The sequence below is a fragment of the Saccostrea echinata genome, unplaced genomic scaffold, assembly GCF_033153115.1.
Source record: "Saccostrea echinata isolate AGI-Se365-2 ecotype Australia unplaced genomic scaffold, CSIRO_AGI_Sech_v1 ptg000002l, whole genome shotgun sequence".
NCBI lineage: Eukaryota > Metazoa > Mollusca > Bivalvia > Ostreida > Ostreidae > Saccostrea > Saccostrea echinata.
This window is the reverse complement of record NW_026889751.1, coordinates 23,411,930-23,437,835: the sequence shown is the minus strand read 5'-3', so window position 1 is coordinate 23,437,835 and position 25,906 is coordinate 23,411,930. Positions and strand designations below refer to the sequence as shown.

The 25,906-nt window shown below is 33.4% G+C and overlaps 2 protein-coding genes across 5 annotated transcripts in view; one reads left to right on the top strand and one right to left on the bottom strand.

The window, feature by feature from the left end:
• The window catches only part of LOC133175066 (eIF-2-alpha kinase GCN2-like), a 30,222-nt gene extending 13,026 nt beyond the window's left edge, over window positions 1-17,196 (top strand). Inside the window, exons 23-53 of the mRNA XM_061310180.1 lie at window positions 133-285; window positions 392-456; window positions 701-809; window positions 1,357-1,457; window positions 1,665-1,795; window positions 3,291-3,415; window positions 4,559-4,692; window positions 5,250-5,516; window positions 5,835-5,907; window positions 6,201-6,278; window positions 6,512-6,634; window positions 6,728-6,832; window positions 7,034-7,198; window positions 7,474-7,626; window positions 7,953-8,189; window positions 8,521-8,718; window positions 9,077-9,228; window positions 9,806-9,872; window positions 10,047-10,163; window positions 10,347-10,499; window positions 10,588-10,668; window positions 11,126-11,260; window positions 11,371-11,484; window positions 12,092-12,229; window positions 12,881-12,964; window positions 13,405-13,505; window positions 15,239-15,404; window positions 15,513-15,623; window positions 16,032-16,084; window positions 16,804-16,872; window positions 17,098-17,196. Of these exons, the coding sequence (XP_061166164.1) occupies window positions 133-285; window positions 392-456; window positions 701-809; window positions 1,357-1,457; window positions 1,665-1,795; window positions 3,291-3,415; window positions 4,559-4,692; window positions 5,250-5,516; window positions 5,835-5,907; window positions 6,201-6,278; window positions 6,512-6,634; window positions 6,728-6,832; window positions 7,034-7,198; window positions 7,474-7,626; window positions 7,953-8,189; window positions 8,521-8,718; window positions 9,077-9,228; window positions 9,806-9,872; window positions 10,047-10,163; window positions 10,347-10,499; window positions 10,588-10,668; window positions 11,126-11,260; window positions 11,371-11,484; window positions 12,092-12,229; window positions 12,881-12,964; window positions 13,405-13,505; window positions 15,239-15,404; window positions 15,513-15,623; window positions 16,032-16,084; window positions 16,804-16,872; window positions 17,098-17,155 (3,816 nt within the window). The 3' untranslated portion in view covers window positions 17,156-17,196. The remainder of the gene's footprint in view (window positions 1-132; window positions 286-391; window positions 457-700; window positions 810-1,356; window positions 1,458-1,664; window positions 1,796-3,290; window positions 3,416-4,558; window positions 4,693-5,249; window positions 5,517-5,834; window positions 5,908-6,200; window positions 6,279-6,511; window positions 6,635-6,727; window positions 6,833-7,033; window positions 7,199-7,473; window positions 7,627-7,952; window positions 8,190-8,520; window positions 8,719-9,076; window positions 9,229-9,805; window positions 9,873-10,046; window positions 10,164-10,346; window positions 10,500-10,587; window positions 10,669-11,125; window positions 11,261-11,370; window positions 11,485-12,091; window positions 12,230-12,880; window positions 12,965-13,404; window positions 13,506-15,238; window positions 15,405-15,512; window positions 15,624-16,031; window positions 16,085-16,803; window positions 16,873-17,097) is intronic.
• Window positions 17,197-21,621: 4,425 nt separating this feature from the next.
• Window positions 21,622-25,906, bottom strand: part of LOC133175040 (homeobox protein Meis1-like) — a 64,931-nt gene continuing 60,646 nt past the window's right edge. For 3 of the 4 annotated variants that reach the window (XM_061310137.1, XM_061310143.1, XM_061310151.1), the window contains exons 11-13: window positions 24,597-24,736; window positions 23,799-23,876; window positions 21,622-23,695 (exon numbers count right to left, since the gene is read on the bottom strand). In XM_061310137.1, the coding sequence (XP_061166121.1) occupies window positions 23,349-23,695; window positions 23,799-23,876; window positions 24,597-24,736 (565 nt within the window). In that variant the 3' untranslated portion in view covers window positions 21,622-23,348. The remainder of the gene's footprint in view (window positions 23,696-23,798; window positions 23,877-24,596; window positions 24,737-25,906) is intronic. The other variant, XM_061310160.1, reaches the window with a different exon arrangement.

Genomic DNA, 25,906 nt, shown 5'->3' with positions numbered 1-25,906 from the left:
AAAAAATAAAAGCGGGTGTTGCCACTCGTGAAATTACGAATAAATTCCTCACTTACATTTAGGAATCTACAGTAGTGATACCATATGTATTATTATTTCTGATCAGTGTTTGACAGTCTTGATTATTTGCAGTTGTTGATGGAGTACTGTAGTGGAAGCAGTTTGTCTGTCAACATCCGGAGAAAACGGCCAGTCCATGTCGCTCATCTGAGGCATTACACAGAGGAAATCCTAGAGGCACTAGCATGTCTACACAACAAAGATGTGGTGCATAAAAGTCTCAGGGTAGATATCTACCAATAGAAACATAAGCAATTTTTAACATGTTAAACGTTTGTCTTTCTTGTTTCCTTGACTTCTTATGTACGCAGAAAAAAATCTTATCATTTAGGCTTCCAGTATCTTTTTGGATGCCACAGGCAGAATCCGAGTTGCCGACTACAGTATTGAAAGAAGGTAAAAAAAATAAAAGTCAGTGATGTTGTTTATACAATATACTTGTAGCACAATAAAATCATACATTATGTTTGGGTTTTTTTCTCATACATTTAACTTCATGGGATATATATGTAGATGTTGGCATAATGCAATAATTGACAGACTAAACAATGGATCACTGAAAAAATTGTACACTGTTCATGAAATGTTACTGTAAGCTGTATGTAAACAATGTTGTCACTGTCTGTCTGTCTTTTTGTAGGTTATCAGATTTATTTTACTCTCTGGAGCAGTCCAGACCAGGTGTCCACTTTGATGACCATAGACCTGTCCAGGGCCGAGCCACTAAGAAGGGTGACGTCTACAGTCTGGTACAAATACATTAATAACAGTTCATGTAATTAAAGAATACAACCTCTGTACATGATTTACTTACCGGTAAATCAAACTAGTGACAACTACACCGTAAAGAGTCTTAGTGTTTGATGTATTGTTACTGTAAAATCACTAGTTTTTGTTGAATTTTATTTTCATTGCTTTCATGGTATGAAGATGCCATACATTCATGTCTTCCACCAAATGTTAATATTTCAAACAACAGTATCATGTTTCTTCATCAACCACAAAATCAAATTTCTGCAAACCAATACAGTGAAAAATGCTTTTAGCAAAGTGCCAGTGACCTCAAAAAAATAAAAGATTTTACATAATTCCATTATCTCTCTCTTTTCCTTTTATTATGACATATCAAAATGAGAAACAATATCCTTCCTACTTATCATTGTATCTTCATTGTATCATCATACCCTATGTCTTTGCCTGTCTAGGGTTTAGTTTTGTTTTTGTGTCATCATACTCTATGTCTTTGCCTGTCTAGTTTTGTAATTGTGTCATCATACTCTGTCTTTGCCTGTGTAGGGTCTAGTTTTGCTGTCACTTGCGCTTGGAGAAGATATAGACGGATCAGACCTAGAAATACCTTCTCACTTTCCAGCATCTTTCCAGGACTTCTTAAACAAGTTAGTAGTACATGTACATGTAATTATGCAAGATTTCCTCAAGTTAATAATGTTGTCAGGGAATTCAAAGTGCAAAAAAAAGTATTGTATTCTTTCTCAACAAGTTATTAGTGCATGTAAGTTTAAAGGCTTTCTTAAACTTCATGTTATCAAAGAGATGAAGATAAAAGGGAATTCATTAATGTTATCATAACCTCTATCATTTAGATGTCTAATTAAGGATGACAAGACTCGCTGGTCTGTCCACCAGTTACTAGACCACAGCTTTATCAAAACAGCACTTCCTATCAGCTTGCCTATTTCCAAACCCGAGACACAGCAAGAGGTCCATTCACAAGGTAGTGTGTTATATGAGGTCCACTTAAAAGGTAGTACATGTATAGAAGAGGTCCACTCACAAGGTATTATCTTATATGAGTAGAAACTATAGAAGAGGTTTACTCACAGGGTAATATAGAAGAGGTCCACTATTAAGGAAGTATAGAAGAGGTCCACTTACAAGGTAGTGTAGTAGAGGTCCACTCACAGGGTAGTGTACTAGAGGTCCACTCACGAGGTACTGTAGTTGAGGTCAACTCACAGGGTAGTGTACTAGAGGTCCACTCACAAGGTACTGTAGCTGAGGTCAACTCACAGGGTAGTGTACTAGAGGTCAGTTCACAAGGTACTGTAGTAGAGGTCCACTTACAACGTACTGTAGTTGAGGTCAACTCACAAGGTACTGTACTATATTTTATAAAGCGATATGCGATATATTGGATTATTTATTAAGTCTTTCAAAAATGTCTTGTAAATGACATTTAATGCATAAATTTAATAAAAACTAGGTGAGTCTAACATAACATGTTAAAATATAGTTGTCTATGTATTTTGTAATAGTTATTTAAGATGTGCTATCTCCTTAATGTTTATTTCATTATTGACCAGTTTTAATTCAAAACAGTTAAAATAATCTTTGGTAACTGAAATTCCCAACTTTTTTACAGAATTTTAAGGAAAACTGCTTGTCTGATACATATTGGAAGTTATTTTTTCGATACGATACAATCCTGAATATCGATACGTATTGAATATTCGATATATTGACACAGCCCTACCGATCACGGCGCGAGCGCTCTACCGACTGAGCTACCGTGAACGGTCAACTTACAAGGAAGTGTAGCAGAGATCCACTCTCAAGGCAGTGTAGTAAAAATCCACTCACAAGTTATATCCTATAAGAGTAGTATCTTATAAGAGATCCAGTCACAAAGTACTTAAGTTGAGGTCCACTCATTAGGTAGTGTAGTAGATGTCCACACTCAAGGTAGCATTGTAGAGGTCCATTCACAGTTTAGTAGAGTAGTGGTCTTTCATTGGAAAGTATAGTAGAGGTCCACTCACATGGGTAGTGTAGTAGGGGTCCACTCACATGGGAAGTATTGTAGAAGTCAACTCACAAGGAAGTTTCCTGTAAGAGGTCCCTTACTTGTAGTGTCATAGGAGATGAAGACATGAAAAATAGGATTTAGTGTACACTTGGTATTAAACTCTTTCAAATGTTTCGTAATACATGTACATGTATGAATATTGGATAAACTACTATAAACATACTTCTTTTAGGGGTAATCATAATTTAGTGCCTTAAAAGCTTTTGTGCTGTGTCTTGTCTGCCAATTCTTGCACAACATGTAAAATCTGAAACATGTTTAAAACTAATCATGTAATTTTAAAGACTTAAGTGCACTGATTTATGATCATGCTAATCATTTGAAGGGGAAGTTTTGAGTACACAAATTTATGCATGTTTATGGTTAAGATTTGTGATATCACTGTTGTTTTATTGATTTATAGATGATTCTTCTGATGAGGAGCAACCTTTGATCACGCCATACGAGGCCAGTGGGCAATCTCGTCTGACAAATGAGTTTGAGATTCTCAAGTCCCTAGGCAAGGGAGGATTTGGTGATGTCATCAAGGTGCAAAAAAAATTCTCCAACTATAAAACTTTTTCTAGCTCATTAGATAAAATAACAATTTTGGGTAAGGTTATGTACATGTAATACCTTTAGCCTCAGCATATCAAATAAAAGTTTTCGGAGCAGATTTCTTTAAAAAAAACAATTCCCCCCCCCCTTCCCCCTGTTATAATGCCACCTTGCTTCCCGCCAAAAAAAAAATCCAAAGTCTTGATTTCCTTGCTGTATAGAACCCTGTTTTAATGTCATTCCCCTGCCTATCACCATATGCTAACATATTTTGGGTACAAATCTGTCTATCACCATTAGTATTAATCACGGTAATTATTGCTAATAAGAATACTTTTTTAAAAAAGTCGGATCAGTACATGTAGGTACTCTTTAATACAATAAAATTAATGACAAAGACTTATATTTTTGCTTAGGATGCTGAATCTGTCTTACATTTTCTAAGTTATTGAAACAGAAAATTGTCTTGAAGCAAGTCCATTCCCAACTAGCTAGAAATCCTACCCAGACCAGACTTGCATTGTTGCATTTTTGAATGCATAGTACCAGAACATTCGCTTGATGTGAGACTTTGCCTAATTTTAACTTGAGGTACTGTGAGCACTGAGCTCACAAAATGATACTCCCCGCCTCCCATATATTTATAATGGCAAAGTCCATTTTTTGCCATAGGAGATCCAAAATAAGTTTCTGATCAAAAAATAAAATAGGAGGTGCACTATGACATTATGTAATAAAGATTCTGTGAAAGTATCACTAAATTTTATTCAGTGGTATAGGAGGAGTTGCGGATAAGAGATAGGTACCCCTCAATATTATAGAAAGAATGGCAGTGTCTATGTTTTGCTATTGGAAACCCAAAATATGAGTCAGTTTAAAAAAAGTAAAATAGGAGGTCACAATGGCACTATGTAACAAAGATTCTGTGAAAGTCTCATTCGGTGGTATAAGAGATGGTATAAGAGGAGTTGCGGATAAGAGATGTGTACCCCCAAATCTTAACAGACGGACGGACACCCCTATCACTACACAACCCCCGCTTTTCAAGTGGGGGGTATAAATATATATAAGATTCGTTGAGTTTTGTTATCGTTGATAAACTATGTTTTTTTATATGGCATTTGTTTTCAATAGGTCAGAAATAAACTGGACAGAAGGTTTTATGCCATCAAAAGAATTCCATTAAACCCAAAGAGTAAACAGTTCAATAAGAAAATTACAAGAGAAGTCAAACTGTTGTCAAGGCTGAACCATGAGAATGTAGTCAGGTACATGAAAGGAATTGTTAAGTATTGAAATAGTAAAAATTTTACAATTCATTCAGTTCAGTATTCATAGGTACAGTAATACAGGATAATAGGGAACACACGTATGATGAACTGATGCTTAGTGATGTGATTTTCATTCCCTGTGACTATAAAATATATAGTAAACTTATTGGATGTAACAAATTATGCTTATAAAGAAGCAAAATCGTCTGTCCCTGGCACTTCATTATAAGTGTTTTACTGTACCATGTCAGCATGAAGTCAGGAACACTACAGGTACAAACATAAAAGTGAATAGGGACTACCGGGTAATAAATTAACAGAGGTAAATGGGTCATAGGCAAATACAGACTAATGCAAAATACATTTTAATACACATTTCTAAATAACCACAGCTTTCAATTCTAACACCATAATGGTTTATCAAGAAAAGTACGTGTTTAGGGTTGACATATATACAATTTACTGGTCTTTTCAAATGATACACCTGTATGTAAAACAGCTGGTAGAAGAAATCATTTAATTTTCTGAGCTAATTGATCATCATTTTTGGACAGGTACTTTAATTCCTGGATTGAGGTTAGCGATGACCCTGCCCACAGTGAGAGTTCCAGTTCAAACAGCACCACACCTAGATCCACCCCGAAAACCCCCGACAAAGTCCACAACAGCCTAGACCTGACGGATAATGCCGAGAGGCTGGCTCCAGAGACCGTGGAGGAATCGGTCGAGTGGAGCAGGTCATACTCTGCGATCATCAATCCAGGATGGGACTCAGAGGAGGATGAAGAAGACGAAGCTGACGTTTTCGGGACGTCCTTCCTGTAAGAGATTTTCATTGCTCATTGTAATATCAATTTTAAATGTAATGTTCCCACATTCCAGAATTTGAATTTGTTGCTATTTGTCCTATTGGCTGTAGGAATACTACATGTATCACCAATGAATGTGTTTTTTTTAAGTAGTTGTGTTTTTAGGAACAACATTTTTAAAATCATCTTATTTCAATAAGATGTTTTTCAGACTGTAAGTCTGCAGTCTTCATCATATACACCCTTCTTATGACAACAGTATGAAATTGGTTGAAGAAGGAGCTATTCAATTTGTTTTAAATTTTTAAAAATATTTTGATCATTTACCAGGAGGCTAACAGATATGTCAGAAGATGTGGTGTTCATACAAAGTCTGGATAATGAGGACTTATCAGGGGATCAGGTAAAGGCAACACAGTCTGAATTTTATTTGTCATTTTTTATCCTAATTTTATCATGGGGATGTGAGACAAGAATGACAAAATTTGGTACCTAGCTGTGTTAATAATTGATGTTATTTTGTAGGTTGATGTTAATGCTTTAATGTCTCATATTAGACTGATTGAGAGTGTTAATACTCTGTTGTCTTATAGGCTGTTGGAGATTATTAATACTCTGTTATCTTGTAGGATGATGAAGAGTGTTAATACTCTGTTGTGGGATTATGGAGAGTTTTAATACTCTGTTGTCTTGTAGGTTGATGGAGAGAACAAAAATGAGAAGGAAGGAGATGAATCTGCTCTCAACCCTAAACTTCATTATCTTTACATTCAGGTGAGAGGCAGACATTGATTATCACTCTTCACTTTATTTTTTACTATAACAAAATGTATAAACCATAAAATATTTACTTAGAAAGGAGATTTGAAATATATGTATACTATGTATAACATTAGTATGGTAGATGATTATCCATAAAAATCATATCTTACAAAAATAAGCTAGAAAAGAATAGAAGAAAGTTCTTATTGTAAAGCATAACAAGAGATGGTTATTTTATTTGATAGATGGAGTACTGTGAAAAGAGTACGCTGAGGAATTGTATAGACGCCAGTCTGTACCAGGACATGAATCGTGTGTGGAGACTTTTCAGGGAGATTATCGAAGGATTGACTCACATCCATGAACAAGTAACATATCTTTAATTTACTTCAAATGGGGCTTCTTTAAAGGTTGGTACTATCCATCAAGATCTTAACTCCAGATGTTTGTAATTTTTTCAGGGAATGATACACAGGGACCTAAAGCCTGTCAACATATTCTTGGACTCCAACGACCAAGTGAAAATTGGAGACTTTGGTCTTGCAACTACCAGTATTATTAACAAGGTACTGATTTCTTTTATATTAATGGTAAATGCATTTTACCTTTGGTAGGTCAAAATGGGCATTCTTATACATGTATTTATTAAATTAGCAAAGCTCATTTCTTACATTGAAAAATTCTTGCATCTTTGTTATGTATCAAACAACATCAAAATCAATTATTCATATTCTTAGTCTTGTGAACGTTTTGGGCTGTTTTTCTAGAGTAACATTCTAGATGTGAAGATGTTGACCTTGAGTGCTACTGAGGAGACAATGGAATCTTACTCAGAAACCACAGGGGATGGGAGTCTGACGGGAAAAGTGGGTACCGCCCTCTATGTCAGTCCCGAGATGATGACTGGGGCCAGTAAAATCGTGTACAGTCAGGTCAGTGTGTGAGACAGAGAGATCAGTCCCAGGATAAAATGTTGAATTAAAATTTGTAATGGAAATTTACCAAAAAATTGAGTATGTCATTAAAAAACTGAATAAATTAAAATTCAAGGGAATATTACAGAAATGCATGTGTATTTTCTTTATTTTTCCTTATCTTATGCATGAATGTTTACTTGATTGTTGTTCATTTATATAGGATATGATATAAATAAAAATATCTTTTTTATTGAAGAAAATTAATGCATTTCTTTATATTTGTTTCCCAGAAAGTAGATTTGTACAGCTTAGGGATAATCTTCTTTGAAATGTGCTACAAGCCACTGGCCACAGGAATGGAGAGAGTGAAGATCCTGGGGAACCTAAGGCTGCCAGAAATCAAGTTCCCTGAAGACTTTAATCAGTATGAATTGCAGAATCAAGTTAGTATCTAGTAGCAATATTAAGTAAAGTATCAGCAACAGTCATGTAAGTATCTAGCAACAATCATATAAGTATCTAGCAACAATCATGTAAGTATCTAGTAACAATCATTTAAGTATCTAGTAACAATCAAGAAAAGTATCAGCAACAATCAAGTAACTAGCAAAAATCATGAAAGTATTAAGCAACAACCATGTAATTATCTAGCAACAAAGACAATTGCCTCCATTCTGAATTGGTAGGTTATATTGTGTTATTTCATAAACACCAAAAATAGACATTAATTCCTTTAAAAAAAGCATATGTAGATGTTGTTTTTCTGTAGACCCACATAATTAAGTGGCTGTTGAACCATGACCCTACAAAGAGAGCCTCCACAAAAGAGCTATTACAGTCAGAATACCTACCCCCTCCACAAATGGAGGAAGAGGAACTAGATGAAATCCTTAGATCCACCATTGCTGATCCTCTCAGTAAAGCTTACAGACACATGCTGACAGCCCTGTTCTCCCAGACTGTCAATGCTGCTGATGATCTGCTGTTTGATAGTGAATTTTTCAAGGTTTGTTGAGAAAGAGTAATTTTTTTTAAGCATAGATTTCAGTACTGACTTTGTTTTTATATTAGGTCAAGATTTTAGAATTGAATTTTTTAATTACATTTTAACCTAGGTACATGTATCTCAAATATTGATATCTTGAAAATCATAGATATGTCAAAGTGAGTTAAAAGTCCCAACCACTTGTTCTTTATGCATTTTAACCTCAATGTCTCAAATCCTCAGACATCATGAAATTTTTCCTTAGTCCAGTCAAAATGATCTAAAAGGTTTGACTGCATATAATTTTTAAGTTATTGTTTGAACTTTAAGTTTAAATGTGTGATTCTTTCAGAGTAAATTCACAATCAACATCTCACTGGTTCAAGAGTCAGTCCAGGAAACACTGGTGAGGATCTTCCAGCATCATGGAGCAGTGAAGGTGACCACACCCCTCCTGATGCCCAAGTGTGACTTGTATGCAAAATCTGATCAATACACACGATTTATGGACCATTGTGGTCACCTTGTATCACTGCCATTTGATCTCAGGGTAAAAACTGGATTATATACTGTAAACCAACTTTTATTTGCATGCAAGAAATATTTGCAAGTTTTGCAACCAACATTAAGTCACGAATATTAATCACGGCGAACCATTTATTTTGCTTTGTATTTGTAGAGAATGTTTCCTGAGTCATGGAAAGTAATTGTCGCAGATTGATTTTAAACTGACGATTCGCGAATAAAAGATGACGCAAATAATAGTTGGTTTACAGTAAAATGTTCTATGAAAGCATGTAACAAGTTGTATGTAAACAAATGTAAAAGTAAATTTTCAAAAAAAATTGTCTTTGTTAAACTGATAGAATGTCAACAATTGATTGTTATGATTTCTCAATTCTTTTTAGATTCCGTTTGTCAGATATGTTGCTCGTCACAATTGCAGTAATGTCAAGAGGTACTGTATAGAGAGAGTTTTCAGGGAGAAAAAAGTCTACGGTCAGCATCCAAGGGAGCTAACTGAATGTGTCTTTGATATAGTTACCCCAAACCTGGGCAGGTAAGATTAATTGATTATAGATCATATCAAAAACCACAGGTTTAAATGAGCCCCACTTGCCACTTTACCATTAACTTGACTCAATCCAATTTGTTGGTACAATGTACATCAATGAAATATGAAAATAACGAACAGTATTCAATCTCGAAAGTCCAATGAAACGATACAAATTTGGAGCAGAGCAAACACATCAAAGACGTCAAAATTTAGAGGTGGGATCAGGTGCCATGGAGGAGTGAGCATCCCCTACCGACCGGTCACACCTGCCGTTTGCTCCTTGCCATAATCGGGGGAAAAAAACAGAAATATCCGTAGACAGTTCAGTGTATAAATAATGGCCCAAGAATTGGTATGAAAAACATCAGTCAGCATTTGACTCAGTGATAGGTTGTATTAATTATTTTATTGGACACAGTCCTAAAACAGTTTGCAAATTTAACTATCAGGTTGTATGACAATTAGCAAATTCAGTTTGATGTAGCCACAAGTTTGTCTGTGAATTCTGTGGATGATTATGTTTTTGCCTACTCAGTGAATATTGCTGTTATATACTGTAGGATTTGTTTTGTAATTGTAGTCTTATCCCTGATGCTGAAGTGGTGCTGCTTGTTCAAGAAATTATTTCTGAATTTCCAGTTTTACAGGTAACAAAAATCAGCTCAAAATTAGATTTCAAAGTTGTGTCTAGCTGCAATAATGTAGCCCCTTTGTTTAATCCGATGTTTTTAGGAGAGACAAGAAAAGGAAAAGGCCTACATTATTGCAGCTAAGTTGTGTCAGACAAAAATATGTCAATTCATCATCCTTTTGTATTTCAGCAAAGGAACTACTACATAAAAGTCAACCATGTGATGATACTACATGCCATTTTACAACATTGTGGTGTACCAGGGGACCAGTTTACTGATGTTCTTCACATACTCTCAGGGGTCAAGGTTAGATGTAGAAATTTTTCACAAACTTTCTACTCCAGACTGCTGAGTTTTTTGTGTCATTTGGCAGAATGGATTCATAAGAATTGCTTTATTATTCTGTGCATTTGGTCCATGAGAATGTTATTGCAAAGTTAGTGATTGTTATATGGAGTGATATTTACAGAAAAAAAATTCAATTTGTAGATGCTCAGTCATCATAAGAACATATCTAAACCTCTTACCTCCCTGGGGCTGAATGACCAGACAGTGTCCTCACTGCTGGGAATTTTAGAAATGGAGGGAAACTATGGAAAAGTGGCCAGTTACTTAAGATGTATAACCAAAACCAGAGGGGAGGTAGGCAGACTTATTATTTGTCATTATTTAACAATGATTAAATGTTGCGTGAAATGAACATTAATCCAGTATGTGAAAAATGTTTTAGGCTGCAACAAAAGCCAAGCAAGGCCTGCATGAGTTGGAGATTATCCTGAGTAATCTGCAGACGCTAGGCCTTAAACTTCCTGTAAGTATGATCCACATTTTAAGTCAGTAGTTTATAATGAAATTATGAATTTTAATAAAGAATGCAAAGACACTTTGGTTCTTAACAATGCCGTCAATTTTCTTCATGTTCTTCTCATTATGCAGGCCCATAGGAAGCAATTTCAGGTTTTGATTTTTTGTTTTTTGTTGTTTTTTTTTTGGGGGGGGGGGGGTAACAACAAAGAAAAAAGGTCATCAAACATTTTTGAGGGGGCACAACCAAAACTAGCTTTGTTTTCTGATATTTGGTATATACTGCCAAAATAAATGAGGAGGCAGAACTGTAAATTAGCTTTGTTTTCTATAGTAAAGTATATACTGCATTCCTACGGGTCTGATTTGTATTAATCACTAACAATGCAGTAAGCCAACGTCCATGAAAAAGTTCAAATAGCCTTATTGATCATTAAAAGTGTTTGTTTCCCATATGCTTACAGGTAATTATGTCTCTGGGATTTGTTTACAATACACACCAGTTCTCAGGAATGATATTCCAAGTAATGGTGGACAGCAAAATGAAAAAGCACCACTCTCCAGATATTCTGGCAGCGGGTGGTCGCTATGACAACTTGGTATAATCCTTATACTGAACTGTTCTGTGATTTTAGTATTAAACTAATAGATTTGTATAATGGATAGATATAGCATTTTCTTGATTCTTTATTTTTTTTTTGTTTTTCAGATCAAACAGTTTTATTCTCCTCTCTCCCAGCCTGTATCGGAGACCTCTGTACATGGAGTTGGGGTCAGCATTGCGTTTGAAAAGATTGTTATAGCAGTACTGGAATCTAGAGAGGTATGTCAATGTAAAACAACACTGTAGATAAAGTGGATTTCTGTTCAATACAGAAATTGCCCTCAAGGTCCTGTTATTACTGTATACAGAGAATTTTTGCCCCCCCCCCCCTTTTATTTTCACCCCTTCAGCCCTCGTTGCAAGTGGGCGAATTTAAAATGGGGTGAATTCAAATCAGATAGCATTATCTGTTTTGTTTTACCTAAGTGTATTTTACCATATATATATAGTTACAATTAGATAGTTTTTCTTTTAACTTAATGGCAATTTTAAAGTTAAAATATGAGAGAATTAATGTAACATTTTTTATAAATTTGTCACAAATATCTCAGACAAATATTTTGGGCCATTCTCTTACTGAAAAAAAGAAGCTAATGTGACATCAGAAATTGTAAACATGGATTTTAAGAGCAATTTAGAGAAATTTTGGCTGTTTTATTCAGTGACAGGATGGTTTATTTTCACTGTTGCTGTCTGTAGGGAATGTTTCACCATGAAATCATGTTCCAGTTGATATTTTCACACTGTGAGGTTTTATTGAACATTAAATAAAAGTATTTCACTTTGAAAATGTAAAGAAAAAGTATACTAATTACTTTTTTTACAGATGAATCCTCCAAGCGCCTATGACATTTTGGTATGTACTACTTTTGGACACAAACCAATGCTGAAAGAGAGGATGACAATTGTTCGAGATCTGTGGGCAGCGGGACTCCGGGCAGAAATCTACTTAGACAGCATGCAGGTAAAATTAATTTTGTAAAGTTATTTACATTAGGGGTTGTTTTGGATGATGGAATAAGGCATTTCTATTTACATCAAGTTCCAAGTGTTTTCTTTACTGTAGAATTATTTCAATTCATTGGTGTCAATGTTCTTGGGCATTCAAAATTGACTGGTTTGTGGGGATGTAATTTGTGGATAATTTATATATATAAATTTGTGGGTAAGAGTGATACACAAAATCCACGAACATTGGTCCCCCATGAACAATGATCATTCCACAGTAATTACCCAGTCTGTGATGTGATTCCACAGTAATTAAGCAGTCTGTGATGTGATTCCACAGTAATTAAGCAGTCTGTGATGTGATACCACAGTAATTAAGCAGTCTGTGATGTGATTCCACAGTAATTAAGCAGTCTGTGATGTGATTCCACAGTAATTACCCAGTCTGTGGTGTGATTCCACAGTAATTACACAGTCTGTGATGTGATTCCACAGTAATTACACAGTCTGTGATGTGATTCCACAGTAATTACCCAGTCTGTGATGTGTTTCCACAGTAATTACCCAGTCTGTGATGTGTTTCCACAGTATTTACCTTCTGTGGTGTGATTCCACAGTAACTACCCTCTTTGTGATAGTAATTACCCTGTTTATGATGTGATTTTAGGCACAGGAAGACATACAGGAGTTCTGTCGCAGTAATGGAGTATCGTTTATGGTCACCTTGCAGGAGGGAGATACTACAATCAAGGTCAGCAAATACTGTAAACCAACTTTTATTCGTGAGCAAGAAGTATCTGTGAGTTTTGCAACCTTCTTTCATTTGCGAATTTTTCTTGTCGCAAACTAATAATTCACCTATGTATTTATGTAGAATGTTGCCTCAGTCGTGATCAGTAGTAGTCGCAGATGAATTCCAAACTGAAGTATCACGAATAAAAGATGTCGCGAATAATAGTTGGTTTACAGTACAATATATTTAATTCTAAGTGATCTTTGCTCAATTTGTATACTGAAATATTAATTGAGTTTGTTAAATGAACAATAAGATTTTTGTAATTCATGGAAGGAAGTGCAGGAGTGAATGAAAATACACACGTAATTTTAAACAATGGGCAGGGCTGAAAGTTTCAAAATTAACATTACAAGAACAAGTGTGTAAGGTTTAGTCTCCTTGATTTTTGTAAATAGGTGAGATCAATAGAAAAAGACAAAATTACAGAGAAGAAACTGACAACAAATAGTCAAGTGGTAGATTTCCTACAGCAGAAGTTACAGGCATCATCTAAACAGTAAGTTACAAAAGTTACAGGCATCATCTAAACAGTAAGTTACGAAAGTTACAGGCATCATCTAAACAGTAAGTTACAAAAGTTACAGGCATCATCTAAACAGTAAGTTACAAAAGTTACCGAGTCATTACAGGCATCATCTAAACAGTAAGTTACAAAAGTTACCGAGTCATTACAGGCATCATCTAAACAGTAATTTACAGGCATCACCTAAAGAGTCAGTTACAAAAGTTACAGGCATCATCTAAATAGTAAGTTACAAAAGTTACAGAGTCATCATCTAAACAGTAAGTTACAAAAGTTACAGAGTCATCATCTAAACAGTAAGTTACAGGCATCATGTAAACAGTAAGTTACAAAAGTTACAGGCATCATCTAAACAGTCAATTACAAAAGTTACAGAGTCATCATCTAAACAGTCAGTTACAAAAGTTACAGAGTCATCATCTAAATCGTCAGTTACAAAAGTTACAGGCAACATCTAAACAGTCAGTTACAAAAGTTACAGAGTCATCATCTAATGAGTAAGATACAGGCACCATCTTAATAGTAAATTATAGAAAGTACAGTTATCATCTAAAAGTAAGCTACAGACATTACAGGCACTGTCAAGTCAATTCGTTAAAGGAGTTACAGTATACAGTTAATTATATATAAAGAGTAAGTTACAAAAATTACATGTACCATCTAATAAGTAAGTTACAAAAGTTAGAAAGTACAGTAATCATCTAAAAGTAAGCTACAGACATTACAGGCATTTTCAAATCAATAAGTTTAAGGAGTTACAGGCTATACAGTTAGTTATATCTAAACTTAAGTTAAAAAATTACAGGCACCATCTAAACAGTAAGTTACAAAAGTTACACGCATCATCTGTTAAAACAGTAAGTTACAAAAGTTAAAGGCATCATCTAAACAGCAAATTACAAAAGAAACAAAGGGAATCATCTAAATGGGAAGTTACAGAAATTACACACATCATCTAGGCATTAAGTACACAACTTATTTGCACCATATTGTAATCTGTAAGTTACAGAAGTTAAAGGCTGCACCTGATTTACATAAATTACAGGTATGGTCTGATGTTGTTACAGAAATTAAGGGTATCATCTAATCAGTAAGTTACAGAAATTACAGGAATCATCTAAATAAATAGGTTACAAACATCTTATAGTGAGTTATAAAAGTTACTATTTAGTAAGTTGAAGAAGTTGCATGCATCTTAGGGTATAGTAAGTTACAAAAATTACATTCATCAGCTAATCAGTAACTTGCTTCATTTTCAGCCAATATTTACCATTAGAATGACCAAGGTTAATGTTTGTTATGTTTAGGTTTTTGGAACAGGTCTTATTACCAAACAACTATTAGCTCTACCTGAACCAAACTTGCATGAGTGATGCATCGGGGTGCATACTCCAGACTTGCTTCAGTTGCTGAATTTTACTTATACAGTGCTTACTGCCAACCCTTCCAAATGGGGGGGGGGGGGGGGGGGAGAGAGAGAGATCAGTCCCTGGTGGCATAGGCAGCCCCTGGACCTCACCTTACAATTTTCCATTTCATGATGTTGGCAGCTCTGCTTATATTTTCTGTGTGATTGAAGTTTTGGAGCAAGTCCATTCCCAAGTAACTAAAATCCCATCCAGAGCAAACTTGCATAAATGTTGCTACTAGAGATGCCCACTACCAGAACATTTATTTGGTGTAAGACTCTGCCTTAATGTTTTCAGGGAGCAGTCAGATCCAAACCAGGGGACACCTTGTAAGAGTATAGCAGTTGTAAATTCTTCTGATGCCAACACATCAAACTACAGCAGCAACATGCTCATCAACTTCAACTTTGTTATTGAGAATGGTAAAATGGCCACAAAATCCAGATATAAATACGAATCTCAGGTAATTTGAGTTTGGATATTTATATTTCACTTTTCTAGGTTTAGTTTTAATACAACCAAACACCTTTTTGCATTGAAAATTTAGAAACATGATTTTCTTCTTTTTTAGATATTTGCCAAAGTGAGTTCTTCCATGTCTTGGTTGCCAAAGAAATCCATAGATGTAATTGCTATGGAGCTGACTGCACCAGTGCTCAAGTGTATTGTGGCATTCTTAGAGGTAAAATGGCCTATGACTTAATCAGAAATTAACCCAGATACTGTGTAAAAACTCAGCAAATGTTGATAACTCATGTAAAATTCATATAACAGTTAAACATTACAATTTCACTTAATTACATTTCAATCAATGAACACATGTATTTTATTAAAGTATTCAAGGTTTGTGGCCAAAATACTGGACATACTTATAATGAATTTATGCTTAATTTTCATCCCTATAGTTTAAAAAAAAAAATATGAACTTACCTGACATAACAAACTACATTTATAATGAGTCAAATTTATTCAGCCCTAACATTTCACTGTATTTTAATACATTAAAAAAAATATGTAAATACAATTGTATAACTGTATACATTTGTGTGTATATATACACAGAAGTTTGATTCCTTGTGATCTGTTACAGGTGAATGGCACAGAACAGGAGTTTGAGGACAGCATAGGACTGGTGATAGAAAAGTATGGGGAATTATATACTGATATCAAGATATACACCAATCATAAAATATACACCCATCATAAACTATGCACCAATCATTTTATACTGATATCAAAATATACACCATAAACTAGACACCAATCATTTTATACTGATATCGAAATATACACCAGTCATTTTATACTGATATCAAAATATATGCCAATCATAAGCTATGCATCAATCTTTTTATACTGATATCAAAATATACACCACCATTTTATACTGATATCAAAATATACACCAATCATAAACTATGCACCAATCAATTTATACTGATATCAAAATATACGCCAATCATTTTATACTGATATCAAAATATACACCAATCATTTTATACTGATAACAAAATATTCAATAATCTTTTACCCCTAGATTATTTTAATTAATTCAGAAATATATTGATTTTATTTTAATATCTAAAAATGCTGAATATTTAATGAGATTTAATACCTACAAAATATTTAAAATTATATGTCAATATTTAGAGATAATTTTTATTAAACATGTATCTTCATATTTACATTTTTTTCTATACATCATATCTTCAGAATGTTTCATTTACCTGAAAGTATATTCAGAACATGATTAATATCAAGTCAATATCTACAGAATTCTTCATTTAAATATCAATATCTAATGAATATGCTAATAACTATAGAATTTTTCTTATTTTGATATCCTATTCTCTCTTCTCCAGGCAACAGAGATACCGGAAATACATTCATAAGATATGTGACCAGATTTTTCAACTGAAATTTGAAAGAAGGTAAGAATGAGAATTTGAAAAAGTGCTATCAATTGATAATATATAGTATAATGGATAGTTTTACAGATAATTTTTAATTTAATACTGTACTTTGATCTTAATTAGCCCTTTAATGCATCAGTAGAAAAAAATATTGGTTATATTTAATTGAAATGTACATGTACTCGTATAAGAGATGGGAAAAGCAATGTATATCATTAATGTGGATTTTTGTTTTGTTTGCAGGTGCAATTACATTGTATTGTATGGACTGAAGGATGACAGTATTAAACTACTTACCTGAATTCTTAATTTGAGATTACCCTCAGAATATATATATATATATATATATATATATATATATATATATATATATATATATATATATATATATATATATATATATACAATTTGTGTGTGAGCCGGTGACTGTTATGATAAAGTGTAGACAATGTCTGGATGCATTGAAATGGGGATAATTATTTTCTTTTTATCTTATATATGGGATGTTTTAGAAGTTAGGTGAGAAAATTAGTTAATCTAAAGGGCATTAGTGAAAAGGTATCTGTATGCAGTTATAGGAAAGCTAGTACATTTAGAATGCTTGGGGTAAATGTCATAAGAGCTAATCAAGGATGTTTTGCACTCTTTGGAGGAAAAATGTATATGGTATAAATTTGCAAATGAGGCATATATTTAATATATAAAATTTCAAAATGAATCATTCATTTTCATTTGTAAGAGACATTATTTCTATTATTTATATTATGTATTGCTTACCTATTTTTAATATGAAGGTGCATATTTAATTATAAGTATTATATAAGAGTGAAAATAAAATAGAAATCTTTTGTCTGGTCCCATAGTGGTAAACATGAAATAAATATAATGTGTGTGCTGTCTCAGTCAGAAATATGTAAATGCGGTGGTATTCATGCATATTCATCATTAACGAAGCGCGGCATAAATGTTATGAATGGATTGTCTTTCTTGTGATAGATTTCAATACACATCTATGATAGATACGCATTTTGTGGCGTAGTAATTATTTAAAACGTGCATCCTCAAACAGAGTAAATATTATGATACGTTTATTGAATTTTTTAAAATCTTTATTCATCTAAATAATTATTATATATGAAAATGAAACTGAAGTTGTTAATTTTTATGAATTTTCATTTGTTGACTTTTTTGATGCAGAACAGTATGGAAAATTACTGAATAAAAAACAATTGAAAAAAATAAATATTGGGATTTTTTTCTTCTTTTTTCTAATGCAGTCAAACCTAAAAAGAATTATATGAAGGTTTATATCAAACAACTACTGTATATGGCGAAATTTTTGTTCCCGTTTTCAATTTCGCCCTTTTCGCCCTAGACCGTTGCAAATACGTTGGGCGAATTTAAAGCGGGATGAAAACAACATTGTATTATAATGATTCATGATAATGTTAACATTTTAATTCAAATCTGTTAACTACGTTTAATTTCATTTAGAACATATTTTTCTTTCTTTTTTTAAGGGGGGGGGGGATCTTTAAAATAATGTTTGCTCGTCCTTTCTCCAGTCACGACAAAAAAAATGGGTAGGTAGGTAGTGAGAAAAAGAATTTTATTCAAAGAAAACATTAAAAATATGGGGTTAAAATAGTTATTAATGAGATGAACAATTTTCGGAATGAATAAAAAAATTTACTGGAAAGATACATGTGCAATTGATGATGTAAACAAAATAACACATGTAATTAAGAATACATAGAACTTAACACATGGGTACTGTAATTATATCTATATAAAGCAGAAAATTGTGCTGATGTTGACCTATAGGTCAAAAGCTTTAGACTTAGGTATACATGAAAGTGTATTAAAAATTTTATTTGGATTATATGAAATTACGCTTGAACAAAGGGGACAGGCATATACTTTACAAAAATTCAAATGATGGTGTAAGCAATACAGTTAAAAATATTACTAAATTATTTCTATAGTCTGATTTAGTGCAGGTATAATCATTTCAGATGTTATTATTAAAAAAAATGAAAACTGTAGATTTATACTATATATATTGGTAAAATCAGTACGAATCAGTATTGATTACTGCTGTGTATTATATGTGATATTTTAAGCCAAACTTGAAAATCTAGTTAATTATCTACACTAAGCAATGCAAGTATCGTAAAAAACAAAAACAAAAAAAAAACATGAGAGTCACATCTCTGATTTTATATCCTTAATTACATTGAAGGTCTGGTATAAAATTTAAAAAAAAAATCCTGACTTGAAAATAAGGGTTTATACATTATTTTGAAAAGCATATTTCATCTACTTGAATTTAAATCAATTCTAGAAAAAGGCTATTTCTATTTTTATTTTTGTTTTGTTGTTTATTTGTTTTGTTTTGGTTGTTTTTGTTTTTTGTTTGGTTTTCCTTTTGGGGAAATTTTGTTGTGTAAAAACAACTGATATATAAACAACAACAACAAACATGATTTTCCAGTAAACTTTGAATAAAAAAAAAACAACACTGTCACTGTATATATCTTGGACAATAATAATTTTAATGAAATGAATTGTCCTCAGACATACAACTCTATAGTTCTATCTGCTACTCAATTCAAAAAGCCAAAGATAAAACATTAGGTACTGTATAATTCAACTGAATATGATTTATAGATTTTTTTGTTCCTTGAATTTTATTTATGCGGATTAAATGTGTATATATATTGAAAGAATATTTTCATTGCTAAGTAAAAAGCCTATAAGCTGTATTGACCTTTTCATAATGATAGAAATGGAACAATTTATGAAGCTTTTAGTATAGGGAAAATTTTCATAGCATGTGCTTGTATGTAAAATTTCATAGTAACGTTTTAGAATATCTCTTTCCTCGGGAAACTAGGAGATCCCTCATTCAGACAAATGGCATACTATTGAAATCAGAATTTAATTTCTGTAGGAATTCAACTGTTAAAATGGGTCAAATATGTATGGACAAAAAAAATTCATCTGAATGAAAAAATCAAATCACAACCACCGATTTTCATTCACAATTTTGATTTTTCGAACTGATATGAGATAATATCATGAAACTAACAAGATTTTTATGCCAAAGCATTAAATTTACGCCCGAAGCCATTTACATTTATGTATCCAAGTAATGCATTTTAAATGAGTCAGAATAGAAAATTTGCATCATGCAAGGCCACACACAGAACTGATTAGAGAAAAAAATTCAATGCAGAGATCTTTGTTATGAAAATACTTGTATTGACAACTCTTACACTAGTTAGTAACTCTGAAAATATATATTTGTTTCATTAACCTAACCAGATCAATGTATACATGTACACGTGAGCATACCTTCTACAGATTTTTTTTCTTTTGGTAGACATTTTTTTTTATCAAAAATGAAATAGTAAATACATGTAGTAATTTTTGTTTGTGATTTCATTTTTCCACTAGCGACCTTGATCTTGTTTAATCTCCACCAGTGACCTTGAACTTGTTCAAATTTTCCAGGGTCAAAAACATGACACACCTCTTATAAAATCTGTCAAGTATGGGTTTCCAATGGTTCTCTTTCAATTATGAAGTAGACAAGATTTCAACAGTTTTCTGTGCCCAAATGACCTTGGATAAAAGTCATGACATACCTTTAGGTCAAAAGATGTACAATCCAGTAATTGTTTATCTCAGAAATCAGGACCCATATGACCTTGAGTCAAAGTCGCAGCACACTTTCAAGTGATGGGGAAATCTTTTTAGTTTTTATGAGCATCTTAATGTGTTACTCAAGATGAGGCTAGGATAGGAAGTATAACATTTTTCTGCCACTGACTTTGACCTTTCATAAAAGGCCATGACAACCGCACCCCACCCCACCCCCCTTTTTATCATAACGTAATCTCTGTGTGAAACGTCCTTCCAATTTTTCACCCTTAGAAAGTTGTTAACCTGACAAAAATTACATGAAGGCACTTTTCCAAACAGTGACCTTGACCTTGCCTAAATGACCTTGGACAAGGTCATGACACACCTTCAGGTTATGCACACCTAACAGATGGACAAAGTGTTTTCCATATACCTGTCCCATAACTTCATTTGATTCATGTACATGCTTTAAAACCCATGAACAAGGGGTATTTTTTTTTTTTTAAATAATGGTATTTTATATACATGTATTCATTAAAATCCACTAATTGTGATACGATTTTCCATTACAATTCAAAATTTTACAAATAATATAACTTTAAGTTTCTTAGAAATTGTATTTTCCAAATTTAATACCCCAAAACTTAGAAACAGTTTAACATATAAGCATGACCGTAGGAACCGGGGGGGGGGGGGGCACGGACGCCCCCCCAATAATTTTGCCGATATATAGAATACTATAGAAAATATAGCTACTATATGCTTGTGTCCCCTCAATAATAACGTCTGATGACTTTTTTTTTTTTTGCTTGTCAAAGAATTTTGGTAGCTGATAGTGCCCCCCCCCCCCCCCCACTGAAAATGTATGGTTGTGCCCCCTCAGTCAAATTGCTTCCTACGGGCCTGATAAGGATAAACTTCCGATATGCAAGGATGCAAACTTTCATTTTGTTTAATTCTAAACATAAATGTAATGGCTGTCACTGATATAAATACCCAAAATGTATATGAAATGTCTGTCTTACTGTACAATACAACCCCCTTTCTTCTACATATAACATATACATGTATCTACAACTCCAGATAAGTTACTTATAAGAAAGACAACAAAAATCAAAATTAGCATAGTACAACATTTTATTTTTTTTTCTTCTGGAATTTTTTTTCTCAAATACGTGACAATCTCATTAAAAATTCCCTAGAACTAAGCATCCAAGCTTTAGCAAACTCCCAACTCACCCAGACACTCACACACAAATAACAGAACACACTCATTGGCCAATCCGATTTTGTTGCTGTATCATGTGATTGTCATATCCCCGGCAACATTCATCCATGGGATTGTGGGTAGTCAGCAGTAAATAAAACAATTGGAAAAAAAAAATCAGTGAAACCAAGAATTTACTTTTGTATGTACATCATAATACATAATTTATATCTTTCCATGATTTGAAATATCATAGGAATATTTTCTTTGTTTCACGTGTAATTGTTTAAATTAATGCAAACTTAAAACTCAACATCAATCAAAAAATACTAGAAAATAATTTATTATGCAAAAAAAAAATCAACAAAAGAGGAAAACGAATACTGTTGAAATGTTGATTTGGCCACACCACAAATGTTCTACCACGTGGCAGCACAAAGAGAAAATGAAATGGCAGAGCAGGAGTTTTGATCATTTTAAGAAAATAACCTTAATTTTCCGATTTGACCAAACAAAATACAATCTTGTGTGTTACTTGGCAACAAATCAAATCTTTATTAATACTCAGTTACAAAATAAACAAACAAAAAACAGGAAAATAAGAAAACAAAAGTAAAACTCCATGACTTGATTCAAGCCTCTCTTTCATTTCATTCATCATTCCCAGTCCTAATGTACAAGTCCATTATATGCACCAAATACTTCTCTGTTCAAACATGCACCATATTAAATACAAAACCATCTAAATGAATAAACTTTCATATTTTTTACAACAGAAATCTAATATTGAGGTAATATTAAAGCTTCAAATTGATTGGCTGTGATGATACGTTCTCTTCTATGCCCCAATTTCTGATTGGTTAATACGGCCACATGTCTGGTCCTTTGATCATTAGCATTTTGTTGTTCAATTAATAGAAAAAGAAATGACACTTGATTTGTTTGAGATAGAAAAAAAAAGACACAGAACAAAAATACAAAAATGGCCACAACCAGTACCACAAAGAAATGGAATGCATGTAAATTATTGTTTATATAATTAGTCATGGCCATTGAACTATATATATATATATATATATAGCATACAAGATGAGGTATCCTTGTGACAATGTCATCAGTGACAAAGAAATAAAACAGGCAGCTCAAATCTGCCCCCAAATCATAATACTTTATTGGAAAACACAAGAAATTCTGATGCTGTATTACCCAGCACCTAATACTTCTGAAAAATCAAGTGATTCTTGCACCTACTGCGAGTTAAAAAAAAAAAAAAAAGTCCATACAGATCATTGAGAAAAACTGAGAGGAAGCGGAGACGTCAGCCATCCTCCGCCCAGATCCAGACGAGTAGATCCAGATAAGCGGCACCGACGTCTGTGACTAGCATACTGAGTTCCACCGTCCAGGAATTTCATTCCTCCAATACTTGGCCACAACGAGATCACTGTGACATTTTTTTTCTCATTATTATGTCTCAAAACAAAACAAAAAATTTGTCTGAATGATTTGTAGTTTTTAACTGCAAATCATTCATGTATTAAATCTTATTTTTTAATGTGCTGATAGGCGGTGAAAAAGGAAGTCCTGTCTTCCACTAATACTTTTTGTTTGATGTCATGTGGGGCCACTGTCATTGCATCTACCCTGCATGAATGTCCTGTATATGTGCTCCCATACTGTCCATGCTGCCATGTAGAGGTGGGCTCTGGGTAGAACTCATTGACATTGCGTGAGGGCTCATTCCTGGAGCCCCATGACCCATCATCATGTGGTGAGGGTGGCCGGGTATTAACATAGCTTGCGAGTGTACGGGCGGACGTAACTGCGACATTTGGGAATAAGAACTGCTGCCACTGACAGGGGGTGCTCCATACATATCGCCCATGCCCTGGACGCCTAACATGTCATATCTCTGTGAGCCATCCATGTGGTGATAGCCTGTTTTCATTGGGTCATACATATCTGCTCCGGGTCTACCTTGCAGCACTGTAAAACAATTGAAGATCATTAACTGCTGAAGGAAATGAGAAATTCCAAATGCTGATTCAACATATTTTCAAATTGTCATATTCAACCTAAGATCACTCACTGTGTGAGCCCATGTGGGCCATTGCCTGCCCATCCCAGCCCATGCTATCAGGACTGTATCCTCCATGGCCCCCTGGAGCTGTAAAGAGATAAGACTGTTTACAATCAGCCATCCTGGTATTTGCTTTTTAGGCAGGTAAAAATGCAGATAATATTTAGGTCATTAAGCTACATCTAGAGTATATATACATGTAGTACTGTAGGTAAATATTCTAGGGTTATCAAAGGCTAAAAACTACAAACAAAAGATGCAGAGCTTCATATCTAATTAGCTACATCTACCCAAAATTAGCAAGAATAGAAATATTTAAAGTGAGCAAAAACAGATCTTCAAAGAAAACTTATTTTACTGATGAATAATTCTTTTAGCAGGTACATGCTAAATGTACTTTCATATCATGCAATATCTTTCTCTGTTTGCCATATTTACATCAGCTCTCAAGATTAATCCATATTAAGCTCCCAATAGGTTTCCCATGCATGCAGGAATAAAGCCTTAACTAGCATGCAATGTATGGATGTAAAGTGTTGATATGATCAAAAGCATGCATATTAACTGTGGAGGTGAAAGTCTTCTCTGATTGGTCAATCCCACCAGGTCATGTGACTTTGTCTGATTCAGCAGCCCAAAAAAGCCAAACAATGGCTGCCGAATTGGAAAAAAAATGCATTCCACAAATTTGCTAAAGACACCCAATTTTTTTTTTTAGTTTCTTGTCGCAAAGACTTGTTCTCTTTATCTTTTCCTTTTTGCCAAGTTTCCAGCCACCAGTGTCAAAGACATCATTACCATGGTTACCTGGCGAGATATCGGGAGGAGACTGACTTGTTGAAGACTTACACCTCCGTGATTTGAACACAGTAACAACAGGTGACTTGCCTGCTCGATTTGATTGGTCAATCATCGGTTGAACAATTCTTCTCCTAGCATTTATGAACCTATAAAAAGAATATAACAATGTCAGAATCTACCAGTTCATGTCAGGTGTGCAATAAAAGGGTTGAAGCCTCTTTTTGTAGAAAACACTCAATATGTCTTCGCATGAAAATTCTTCACACAAACAATGATTGGGTTTTACAGTTGCATCTGGTCTATTAAGCAGATCATAAAGGGCTTAGCAAAGAGAGGTGAGCATCCCTGTTCAACCTCACATCAACTCATAAACCACAAAAAATATATAAATATCCCATACCGAAATAAATTATAACTTAGTTATAACTTTTGTAACTAAAAAAAGGTACAAAAAAGTTATAACTAAGTTATCGGAGTTTGGAACCGCCTGTTTTAAGTGAGGTATAATTTAGTTATAACTTAGTTACAAAAAAGTTATAACTTTTGTATAAGTTTTCATTTTTTATTTCAACATAAATACAGCAAGTGCAAAAAGTTACAAAAAAGTTATAACTACAAAAAGTTATACTTATTAAAAGTTACACAAAAAGTTATAAAAAAGTTACAAAGTTATACTTTAGTTATACCCAAATAAACGGTGGAAAAAGTTACAAAAAAGTTATACCCGGAAAAAGTTATTTAAAAAGTTATAAAAAAGTTATACTTAATAAAAAGTTATAACTAAAAAAAGTTATACCCATGAAAAGTTATAACTTTAAAGATTATGAAAAAGTTACAGAAAAGTTATAACTATGAAAAAGTTATGAAAAAGTTACAGAAAAGTTATACCTAAAAAAAAGTTATAACTACAAAAAGTTATACCTAATAAAAGTTATACCTAATAAAAGTTACAATAGAATTATACACTTCATGTTAACCTGTGGTGGAATTACTCAATTATAGGCTTTAAAAAAGCTACTCATTAAAATGTTTACAAAAAGATTATTAAAATTTTTACAAAAAAGATTATTTAAAAAAAATTAAAAGCACTTACAATTTTATTTTATAAACATGATTAAGAGAGCTTGGTTCATTGTCAAATACAATTGAATGAATGCACATTCAAGTTTTCAAGTCTACCTTATTTTTCATCAAGCCATCATAACAGATTGAAATTTCTCAGAATGGTTGTTTTCTAAAAATACATTTTTTTTAGCATATAGTCATAAGAGTTTTTGTAAAATTACCTAGTAAACTGCATTCTACTCTTGTGAACT